The sequence below is a fragment of the Piliocolobus tephrosceles genome, chromosome 13 (genome assembly GCF_002776525.5).
Source record: "Piliocolobus tephrosceles isolate RC106 chromosome 13, ASM277652v3, whole genome shotgun sequence".
NCBI lineage: Eukaryota > Metazoa > Chordata > Mammalia > Primates > Cercopithecidae > Piliocolobus > Piliocolobus tephrosceles.
Window position 1 is genome coordinate 108,195,788 of NC_045446.1, and position 11,586 is coordinate 108,207,373.

Here is an 11,586-nt window from a genome sequence, read left to right on the forward strand (position 1 = left end):
TTTTTTTTTTTTTTTTTTTTTTTTTTGAGAAGGAGTCTTGCTCTGTTGCCCGGGCTGGAGTGTGGTGGCCGGATCTCAGCTCACTGCAAGCTCCGCCTCCCGGGTTTACACCATTCTCCTGCCTCAGCCTCCAGAGTAGCTGGGACTACAGGCGCCCGCCACCTCGCCCGGCTAGTTTTTTTTTTTTTGTATTTTTAGTAGAGATGGGGTTTCACCGTGTTAGCCAGGATGGTCTCAATCTCCTGACCTCGTGATCCGCCTCTCTCAGCCTCCCAAAGTGCTGGGATTACAGGCTTGAGCCACCGCGCCTGGCCCTGCTCATAATTTTTACAATTCTACCCCAAAAATACGAGTCACATCCCTTTCTTTTTCTTCTTCCCTTGTTATTCTCTCACTCGCAATGTTAAAAAGCCCTATAACTGAGTCTCCTATCTCGCCTCCTTGTACCCTCCGAGTCTCCAGAGGTGCCTCAAAATTTTACTATTGCCTACTAGTTACAGAGTACAATCTTCAACCCTTACGTATTTGTTATTAGTAAATATTTACTGACCACTCGTAAAATGCCTGGTACCATGTTAAACACAGGATACAGTCGCTAAGTAGCGACCCAGCCCTGCTCTTTGAGGTTTCCAGTCTATGGATCCTTACATGGCGAGGTCCTCTTCAACCAGATTCATCTGTTCAGTCTCAGCTTTCCCCACTTCCCTCACTGCTCCATATTCTTTTCTGCAGCCACACTACACTATTTGCTGTTCCAGATCCATCCATTTGTCTTTTTCCCCCCGAAGATGGAGTCTTACTCTGTTACCCAGGCTGGAGTACAGTGGCGCGATCTCAGCTCACTGCAACCTCCATCTCCCAGGTTCATGTGATTCTCCTGCTTCAGCCTCCTGAGTAGCTGGGACTACAGGCGCATGCTACCACACCCAGCTAATTTTTGTATTATTATTTTTTTTGAGACGGAGTTTCCCTTTTGTTGCCCAGGCTGTAATGCAATGGCGTGATCTCAGTTCATTGCAACCTCTACCTCCCAAGTTCAAGCGATTCTCCTGCCTTAGCCTCCTGAGTAGCTGGCATTACAGGCATGTGCCACCACGCCTGGCTAATTTTGTATGTTTAGTAGAGATGAGGTTTCTCCATGTTGGTCAGGCTAGTCTCGAACTCCTGACCTCACATGATCTGCCCACCTCGGCCTCCCAAAGTGCTGAGATCACAGGCGTGAGCCACTGCACCCGGCCCATCCATGTATCTTAAAGTGTAGTTTGTAGGTGTGAATCAGAATCTCTGGGCTTGGAGCTGAGAAAGCTGAATTTGTAACTTGCGTCCCCAAGCAATTCTTATTACTTACCCTACATGTGCTTTCACATCAGCATAACATGGTTCATGCAGTTACCTCCACCAGGACCTACTTCCTCCATCTACTCTCTTCTCTCCAAATTCCCTGGTTTACACAACAAACTCCTCAAGGTCAGCTCTTTTCTTTAACCTTTTTTGATCATTCTTCCTGTGCCTACAGAAATCCCAACTCTTAACTGATTTAAAGAGTGAAATAATTTATCATCTTATATAACAAAGTCCAGAGGTAGGACAGACGTCAGATCGATTAGTACAGGAGCTTGCAATGTCATCAAATACCTAGATTCTTTCTTCTTTCCACTTTACGATCTATAGTAAAACTTCATCTTCAAGCTGATAGCAAATGGCTGCAGCAGTTCCCACAATAACATTCAGTCATTGCAGTGTTCAGAGGAACAGGAGAGTCTCTTTCTTAGGAACAAATGGACATCTCACAGACCAGAATTTGGTGCCATGTCCATTTCTTTTTCTTTTTCTTTTTTTTTTTTTTTGAGACAGAGTCTTGCTCTGTTGCCCAGGCTGGAGTATAGTGGTGCAATCTTGGCTCACTACAGCCTCTGCCTCCCAGGTTCAAGCGATTCTCCTGCCTCAGCCTCCCGAGTAGCTGGGACTACAGGTGCACGCCACCACACCTGGCTAATTTTTGTATTTTAGTAGAGACGGGGTTTCCACCAGGATGGTCTCGAACTCCTGACCTCAGGTAATCCACCCACCTCGGCCTTCCAAAGTGCTGAGATTACAGGCGTAAGCCGCTGCACCCAGCCCCATGTCCATTTCTAAGCCAGTCTCTGGCAAAGGGACTGGGATTCCCAGGATTGTCTTAGACTAATCATCTGGGGTAGAAGGTTTAACTTGGAGGTTAACCACAATGACTCTTGTGTTCCCCAATCCAAAACCTGTCCATTATTCTCCATTTCCAGTGCTGCCACCGTGTCCTTACCCTCATGACCTTATATTCTAGTGGTGTATATGTGTATGTAAGTACCATGAAGAAGATACCATGGGGAAATGAAATAGAGAGTGACACAGAGGTGGGCAGTTGGTGGCAGGAAATCTGGAATCTCTTGATGAGGTGACATTTGAGCTTAGACCTGTGTGATGATGAGAAGAAGCCAATCATGCAAATACATAAAGCGGAAGTCCTAAAGGCAAGCTAGGAGGCTGAGGAAGGAGAGTTTGAGCTTATAGTGTGCCAAGATCATACCTGTGAATAGCCACGCACCAGCTGGGCAACATAGTGCAATCCCATCTCTTAAAAAAAATTGAATTAAATTAACTGTGTTTTCTAAAGTCCTGACACAGAGGAAACAGCAGATGAAAAAGTCCTGAAGTGGGAATATCTTTGATGTGTTTATTGTCTGTCTCTTCCATGAAGTAAAAGCTCTATGAATACAGGTACCTTGCCTGTCTGGCTCACCTCTATGTTCCCAAGGTCCTGTCCGGCACAGTAGAAAGATGGAAGGAGTGCCTGGGATATTTTAGGCATAAATATTTATTGAATGAATAAATGAGTCTCCCACAAGCAGAACAGATTGTTCCTTCTTAAGAGTTCCCATAGTACTGTATATTATACCTTAATTTGGACACCTGCACATTGTACGTTTTGTATACATCTCTGCCTTCCTCTGCTGTGAGCTCCTTAAGAATAGACAGGGGCCCACACATAATGCATCTTTGTTTTCCCATTATCAACACAATATTAATCTCATTGTAATCCCTCTGGTGAATGAGAGTTGAACATTCAGCCTACATATTAAAAGGAACTTTATGTGAAAATATACTTGAATAGGTAGTATGTTTTTCAATGTCTTTTTGTTTAACCTAAGAATTGACAGCAATCTAGAACTTCCAGGAAAAAATTATTAAGGAAAATTAGTGGTCTGTAGAAAAAAGAGTTTGCCCGCCAGGTGCGGTGGCTCATGCCTGCAATCCCAGCAGTTTGGGAGGCTGAGGCGGGCAGATCACGAGGTCAGGAGGTCGAGACCATCCTGGCTAACACAGTGAAACCCCATCTCTACTAAAACATACAAAAAATTAGCTGAGCGTGGTGGCGGGCACCTGTAGTCCCAGCTACCTGGGAGGCTGAGGCAGGAGATTGGTGTGAACCCAGGAGGCAGAGGTTGCAGTGAGCCAAGATCACGCCACTGCACTTCAGCCTGGGCCACAGAGCGAGACTCCATCTCAAGAGAAAAAAGAAAAAAGAGTTTGCCGTTGCCTTATATGGCTTAAGTTCTTATCTTGTATAGTTGTGTTATATACTTAAGCCAAAGTCTTAGGGGACCAACAGTTGTGATCATAAGAATGTCACTTATCTGGGGCTAGTGCAGTGGCTCACACCTGTAATCCTAGCAAGTTGGGAGGCCAAGGCAGGAGGATCACTTGAGGCCAGGAGTTCAAGATCAGTCTGGGCAACACAGTAGGACTCTGTCTCCACAAGAAATTTAAAAATTAGCCAAACACAGTGGCATATGCCTGTAGTCTCAGCTACCCAGGAGGCTGAGGCAGGAGCGGCTTGGGCCCAGAAATTCAAAGTTACAGTGAGCTACAATCATGCCACTGCACTCCAACCTGGGCAACAAAGCGAAACCTGTCTCTTAGAAAAAGAACATTGCTTATCTAGAGACAATGTTCTTTTGTTTGTTTTTGAGATGAGGTCTCACTCTGTTGCCCAAGCTGGAGTGCAGTGGCATGATCATCTGCTTTTTCATCTGCTGTTTCCTCTGCGCCAGGACATTACACCAAGGTTACATCTCTAAATATGCTTCATAACACAAACTGTATGTCTGCTGGAATTGCATATGTGCAGTTGCAGTCCTAATATAGTTACACTTATGAAATGGATACCTGATCCACAACAGACACCATTACTGTTTCTGTATCTATTAATAATACCAAAAGCAATATTTATAAATGAAATAATATTGTTTACTTAATAAAAATATAAAGAACATTAGCTATTTGCTAGTGTCAAAAAGAAGGGTAGCAGTTGTAACTGTGCCCTGTCCTTTTAATGGAAAAAGCCAAATAATTTTAAAATGAAAGCCTTGCACCATCGATGCCAGCAAACTTATATAAATGTTGTTTTCATAAAATAAAAATAAATTTAAAATGCTCATTAACAGCATGAGACAGTGAGTAGAACAAAGCAGCTACTGAGTGTATTACTCCACACGTTCATCATAAAAACACAAGAGAGTTCTGTGTTAGGGCTGTATTAACATTGCTTTTCAACTTTAGTGAGGCTGGCTGGGTGCTGTGGCTTACACCTGTAATCCCAGCACTTTGGGAAGCCGAGGCAGGTGGATCTCCTGAGGTCAAGAGTTTAAGACCAGCCTGGCCAATATGGTGAAACCCTGTCTCTACTAAAAATACAAAAAAATTAGCTGGGCAAGGTGGCGTGCCCCTGTAGTCAAAGCTACTTGGGAGGCTGAGGCAGAAGAATTGCTTGAACTCAGGAGTTGGAGGTTGTAGTGAGCCAAGATCAGACCACTGCACTCCAGCCTGGGTGACAGAGTTAAAGTCCGTCTCAAAGAAAAAAAAAAAGAAAGAAAGAAAATTAAACTTCAGTGAGGTATCTGGGGGAATATAAGCTTATAGAACCTAGGTAATCCATTCCTAGATGGATTATATTTATAGTTATGCAGTCTAGAGTTCATATCTTGTCAAATCATGTGGCCTTGGGAGTGTTGCATCTTTTTTTTTTTTTTTTTTGAGACAGAGTCTCGCTTTGTCGCCCAGGCTGGAGCGCAGTGGCGTGATCTTGGCTCACTGCAAGCTCCACCTCCCGGATTCACGCCATTCTCCTGCCTCAGCCTCCCGAGTAGCTGGGACTACAGGCGTCCACCACCACGCCCAGCTAATTTTTTGTATTTTTAGTAGAGACGGGGTTTCACCGTGTTAGCCAGGATGGGGATGGTCTCGATCTGCTGACCTCATGATCTGCCTGTCTCGGACTCCCAAAGTGCTGGGATTACGGGCATGAGCCACCGCACCCGGCATTACATCAATTCTTTAAGCCTGTTTGCTCACCTGAAAATGAAGCTAGTAATTCCTGCCTTGTGTGGTCATTATGAGCATTAAATGAAATAACACATGTATATAGTATTAGCATATAGCATTTCTGTGTAATACAGCACATACAAAATAGTCCATAGTTTGGTGACATGCTTTTTTACTTAACCGTCTATCACGAACATTTTCCATATTAATAGATCTGTATCAGCATCATTTTAATGGCTAGCTGATGCTAATTTCGAGGTAATATGTACTATAATTCACCCTGGAGTAGCCTCTGGCAGAGCGACTGTAGCATAGGCATTTCTGTAGGACTGTGCTGTTTCCTGTTGACTGCACTCCGCACTGCCCTAGTGCTTCTGATTCTTCTAGGTGTTAACGGTTTGAGGATGCTGGGGATTCTCCATGATGCAGTTGTGTTTCTCATTGAGCAGCTGTCTGGTGCCAAGCACTGTCGAAATTACAAATTCCGTTTCCACAAGCCAGAGGAGGCCAATGAACCCCCCTTGAACCCTCATGGCTCAGCCAGGGCTGAAGTCCACCTCAGGCAAGTTCCCTTCTTTTCTGTCAGCAGTTTTGGATCTCGATTTTCTTATCTCATGACACAGTCGTCTTCCCACATACCCTTTGAGATTTCCAGTGTTAATGCCATCGTCCTTTACTGCTTTATTAAAGCATTCCTCTAAATACTTTTTCATCTTTTGGCCCCAGGAAGTCAGCATTTGACATGTTTAACTTCCTGGCTTCGAAACATCGTCAGCCTCCTGAATACAACCCCAACGATGAAGAAGAGGAGGAGGTACAGCTGAAGTCAGCTCGGTAAGTCTTGAGTGGGGAGCAGTCATTAGAAACTGCTTTCCCCAGCTGGTCAGGGCACTATGTAGGAATGTGTTTGCATCAGAATTTCCTGGATAAGATTTAAGAAGACTGAAATCCATTTGTGTTGAAGTAGCAGTAGGTGCCTGGTAAGGAGTGAGGAATATAAGGTACAGAGGAGAAATTCAAGGAACTGTAAGATGCATATTTTCTTTAATGACAGTATACTCTGTCAGCTTTGGTTGTACTACCATAGTCGTCATGGTCAGAAAGTACTATATATACTAAAAATGGGGCCCATTGGCCAGGCGTGATGGCTCATGCCTGTAATTCCAGCACTTTGGAAGGCTGAGGCAGACAGATCACAAGGTTAGGAGTTCAAGACCAGCCTGACTAACATAGTGAAACCCCCATCTCTACTGAAAATACAAAAATTAGCCCGGCATGGTGGCGGGCGCCTGTAGTCCCAGCTACTCAGCAGGCTGAGGCAGGAGAATCGCTTGAACCCAGGAGGCGGAGGTTACAGTGAGCTGAGGTCGCGCCACTGGACTCCAGTCTCGGTGACAGAGCAAAACTCCCATCTCAAAAAAAATGGGGTTCATTTTGTAAGGCACTTATTCAGTTTGGCATTGAACAAAGAGTGTACTAATTTTCTCTAGGAACCTTCAGTTCAAGACTCAAAACATTATTTCCTGAAGAAAATTCGTTAATAGTATGTCTTATCTCTTAGGAGGGCAACTAGCATGGATCTGCCAATGCCCATGCGTTTCCGGCACTTAAAAAAGACTTCTAAGGAGGCAGTTGGTGTCTACAGGTATGGCTAACATTCTAGAAAGAACTATAGAAAACGAATGCAGTTTTTCAAAATCAAAGTAGACCAAATGCTGAAGTGACCTTCCTCAGTAAGTGAGGATTTTACGGATACTATTTATTGACCCTCATATCCTGGGATCCTGCACCTGCTTGTGTTGAACAAGGACTTTAACATAATAAGCATTAAAACATTGCTGCTTCCAGTGGGTTGCAGAATAGAAATACCTTTTATCTTTGGCCATTTGTTAGAACAATATACACAAATAAAGGGTCCAAATTTTTATTTTCTCAAGTATATGTCCCTCCTGAGGAAGTAACAGACCAGGAGAACTTATTCATGTATTCATGCACTTAACCTTACTTGCAAAATGTATGTCTGACCTCTTTTCCATCTTTGTCCTAGGTCTCCCATCCATGGCCGGGGTCTTTTCTGTAAGAGAAACATTGATGCAGGTGAGATGGTAATTGAGTATGCCGGCAACGTCATCCGCTCCATCCAGACTGACAAGCGGGAAAAGTATTACGACAGCAAGGTAAGTCTCCCACTTGCACTCACCCAGTTCTTTTGTTTTGCTGTAGAAAGGGACCAGTATGATCCCTGGATCCCAAAAGAAATAGTGTATGCTATCAATTCAAAGACGCTAATTAAAAAAACAAAAAACTGAAATTCGTGAGGGGCCCAGTAAAAATACAGAATCCACTCTGAGGATTAGCATAGAAAGTTACTCTTAGAGATCTATCTGAGTGGCTCCTGGTATCAGAAGCAAATAACTATTCAAGTTTTAGGTTTCTGTTTCCTGCAGAGACATTAGAAACCTCTAGACTAGTGGCCTGTAATCTAGGAACTCCTCATGGAAGCATCTTGAAAGATAGGTACTGGGAGAAATCTGGGAATTTTACTAGAAGAAACTTTATCAGCAGCTATAGGTAATATCAAGAGAAGACTGGGAAATGTTCTTAAACCTGAGTTTATAAGAAATGACAAGTTCTTCTCCTTTCTCCTGCATGTACAGGGCATTGGTTGCTATATGTTCCGAATTGATGACTCAGAGGTAGTGGATGCCACCATGCATGGAAATGCTGCACGCTTCATCAATCACTCGTGTGAGCCCAACTGCTATTCTCGGGTCATCAATATTGATGGGCAGAAGCACATCGTCATCTTTGCCATGCGTAAGATCTACCGAGGAGAGGAACTCACTTATGACTATAAGTTCCCCATTGAGGATGCCAGCAACAAGCTGCCCTGCAACTGTGGCGCCAAGAAATGCCGGAAGTTCCTAAACTGAAGCTGCTCTTCTCCCGCAGTGTTGGAGTGCAAGGACGTGGGGCCATCCAAAGCAACGCGGAAGGCCTTTTCCAGCAGCTGGGAGCTCCCGGATTGAGTGGGCACAGCTGAGGGGCCTCTGTGATGGCTGAGCTCTCTTATGTCCTATACTCACATGTGATCATAGTCCCGGAGAGAGAGTTGAGGTCTCGAAGAAAGATCCATGATCGGCTTTCTCCTGGGGCCCCTCCAATTGTTTACTGTTAGAAAGTGGGAATGGGGTCCCTAGCAGACTTGCCTGGAAGGAGCCTGTTATAGAGGGTTGGTTATGTTGGGAGATTGGGCCTGAATATCTCCACAGAAATAAGTTGCCATCCTCAAGTTGGCCCTTTCCCAAGCACTGTAAGTGAGTGGGTCAGGCAAGGCCCCAAATGGAGGGTTGGTTGAATTCCTGACAGTTTGCCAGCCAGGCCCCACCTACGGCGTCTGTCGAACAAACAGAGGTCTGGTGGTTTTCCCTACTATCCTCCCACTTGAGAGTTCACTTCTGGTTGGGAGATAGGATTCCTAGCACCTCTGGTGTCAAAAGGCTGTCATGGGGTTGTGCCAATTAATTACCAAACATTGAGCCTGTAGGCTTTGAGTGGGAGTGTTGTCCCCAGGAGCCTTATCTCAGCCAATTACCTTTCTTGACAGTAGGAGCGGCTTCCCTCTCCCATTCCCTCTCTTCACTCCCTTTTCTTCCTTTCCCCCGTCTTCATCCCACTGCTTTCCCATGCTTCTTTCTGGGTTGTAGGGGAGACTGCCTGCCTGCTCAAGGACACTCCCTGCTGGGCATAGGATGTGCCTGCAAAAAGTTCCCTGAGCCTGTAAGCACTCCAGGTGGGGAAGTGGACAGGAGCCATTGGTCATAACCAGACAGAATTTGGAAAAGTTTTCATAAAGCTCCACGGAGAGTTTTAAAGAAACATAAGTAGCATGATTTTTTAGGAGATGAAAAAAGATGATTTAAATAGGATTTAAATCATGCGACAACCAGAGTATCACAGCCAGGATGACCCCTGGGTCCCATTCCTAAGACATGGTTACTTTATTTTCCCCTTGTTAAGACATAGGAAGACTTAATTTTTAAATGGTCAGTGTCCAGTTGAAGGCAGAACACTAATCAGATTTCAAGGCCCACAACTTGGGGACTAGACCACCTTGTGTTGAGGGAACTCTGCCACCTGCGTGCAACCCATGGCTACAGTAAATTCAATGACACTACTGCCCTGATTACTCCTTAGGATGTGGTCAAAACAGCATCAAATGTTTCTTCTCTTCCTTTCCCCAAGACAGTGTCCTGAACCTGTTAAATTAAGTCATTGGATTTTACTCTGTTCTGTTTACAGTTGACTATTTAAGGTTTTATAAATGTAAATATATTTTGTATATTTTTCTATGAGAAGCACTTCATAGGGAGAAGCACTTATGACAAGGCTATTTTTTAAACCGCGGTATTATCCTAATTTAAAAGAAGATCGGTTTTTAATAATTTTTTATTTTCATAGGATGAAGTTAGAGAAAATATTCAGCTGTACACACAAAGTCTGGTTTTTCCTGCCCAACTTCCCCCGGAAGGTGTACTTTTTGTTGTTTAATGTGTAGCTTGTTTGTGCCCTGTTGACATAAATGTTTCCTGGGTTTGCTCTTCGACAATAAATGGAGAAGGAAGGTCACCCAACTCCATTGGGCCACTCCCCTCCTTCCCCTATTGAAGCTCCTCAAAAGGCTACAGTAATATCTTGATACTACAGTTTCTCTTCTTCTTTCCCGCCTCTCTCCTTTCCGGCGCAACTTCCAGAGTGGTGAGAGACGGCAATCTTTTACATTTCCCTCATCTTTCTTACTTCAGAGTTAGCAAACAACAAGTTGAATGGCAACTTGACATTTTCCATCGCCATCTGCCTCACAGGCCACTTTTCCCTTTCCCTCTGCCCACCAAGGCCTCGTATCTGCAGAGAACCCATTGATCACCTTGTGCCCTCTTTTGGGGCAGCCCGTTGAAACTGAAGCACAGTCTGACCACTCACGATAAAGCAGATTTTTCTCTGCCTCTGCCACAAGGTTTCAGAGTAGTGTAGTCCAAGTAGAGGGTGGGGCACCCTTTTCTCGCCGCAAGAAGCCCATTCCTATGGAAGTCTAGCAAAGCAATACGACTCAGCCCAGCACTCTCTGCCCCAGGACTCATGGCTCTGCTGTGCCTTCCATCCTGGGCTCCCTTCTCTCCCGTGACCTTAAGAACTTTGTCTGGTGGCTTTGCTGGAACATTGTCACTGTTTTCACTGTCATGCGGGGAGCCCAGCACTGTGGCCAGGATGGCAGAGACTTCCTTGTCATCATGGAGAAGTGCCAGCAGGGGACTGGGGAAAGCACTCTACCCAGACCTCACCTCCCTTCCTCCTTTCGCCCATGAACAAGATGCAGTGGCCCTAGGGGTTCCACTAGTGTCTGCTTTCCTTTATTATTGCACTGTGTGAGGTTTTTTTGTAAATCCTTGTATTCCTATTTTTTTTAAAGAAAAAAAAACTTAAGCTGCATTTGTTACTGAAATGATTAATGCACTGATGGGTCCTGAATTCACCTTGAGAAAGACCCAAAGGCCAGTCAGGGGGTGGGGGGAACTCAGCTAAATAGACCTAGTTACTGCCCTGCTAGGCCATGCTGTACTGTGAGCCCCCTCCTCACTCTCTTTCTACCAACCCTAAACCCTGAGGACAGGGGAGGAACCCACAGCTTCCGTCTCCTGCCAGCTGCAGATGGTTTGCCTTGCCTTTCCACCCCCCTAATTGTCAACCGCAAAAATGAGAAATTCCTCTTCTAACTCAGCCTTGAGTCCGTTGCCAAATTTTCAGCACACCTGCCAGCAACTTGGGGGATAAGCGAAGGTTTCCCTGCAAGAGGGAAAGAAGGCAAAAATGGCATAGCTATCTCCAAAACACATCTGAGTTCATTTCAAAAGTGACCAAGGGAATCTCCGCACAAAAGTGCAGATTGAGGAACTGTGGTGGGTCATTCCCAAGAATCCCCCAAGGGGCATCCCAAATCCCTAAGGAGTAACAGCTGCGAACCTGGTCAGTTCTCAGTGAGAGCCAGCTCACTTATAGCTTTGCTGCTAGAACCTGTTGTGGCTGCATTTCCTGGTGGCCAGTGACAACTGTGTAACCAGAATAGCTGCATGGCGCTGACCCTTTGGCCGGAACTTGGTCTCTTGGCTCCCTCCTTGGCCACCCACCACCTCTCGCACAGCCCCTCTGTTTTTTTTTTTTTTTTTTTTTTTT

General features: G+C 45.0%; 1 protein-coding gene across 1 annotated transcript; it reads left to right on the top strand.

Annotated features, from left to right (window-relative positions):
- The first annotated feature begins 5,274 nt into the window (after window positions 1-5,274).
- LOC111540210 (histone-lysine N-methyltransferase 2A-like) lies at window positions 5,275-10,834 on the top strand. Its single transcript, XM_023208371.2, has 5 exons — window positions 5,275-5,917; window positions 6,082-6,189; window positions 6,917-7,000; window positions 7,403-7,532; window positions 8,013-10,834. The coding sequence occupies exons 1-5, from the start codon at window positions 5,619-5,621 to the stop codon at window positions 8,286-8,288; spliced, it is 897 nt and encodes a 298-aa protein (XP_023064139.1). The 5' UTR covers window positions 5,275-5,618; the 3' UTR covers window positions 8,289-10,834.
- The last annotated feature ends 752 nt before the right edge of the window (window positions 10,835-11,586 follow it).

Coding starts and splice junctions, on each gene's coding strand:
- LOC111540210 (XM_023208371.2), top strand. CDS start 5,619: ATGTACTATAATTCACCCTGGAGTAGCCTCTGGCAGAGCGACTGTAGC. Junction 5,918..6,081: donor AGGGCTGAAGTCCACCTCAG/GCAAGTTCCCTT, acceptor TTTTGGCCCCAG/GAAGTCAGCATTTGACATGT. Junction 7,533..8,012: donor AAAAGTATTACGACAGCAAG/GTAAGTCTCCCA, acceptor CTGCATGTACAG/GGCATTGGTTGCTATATGTT.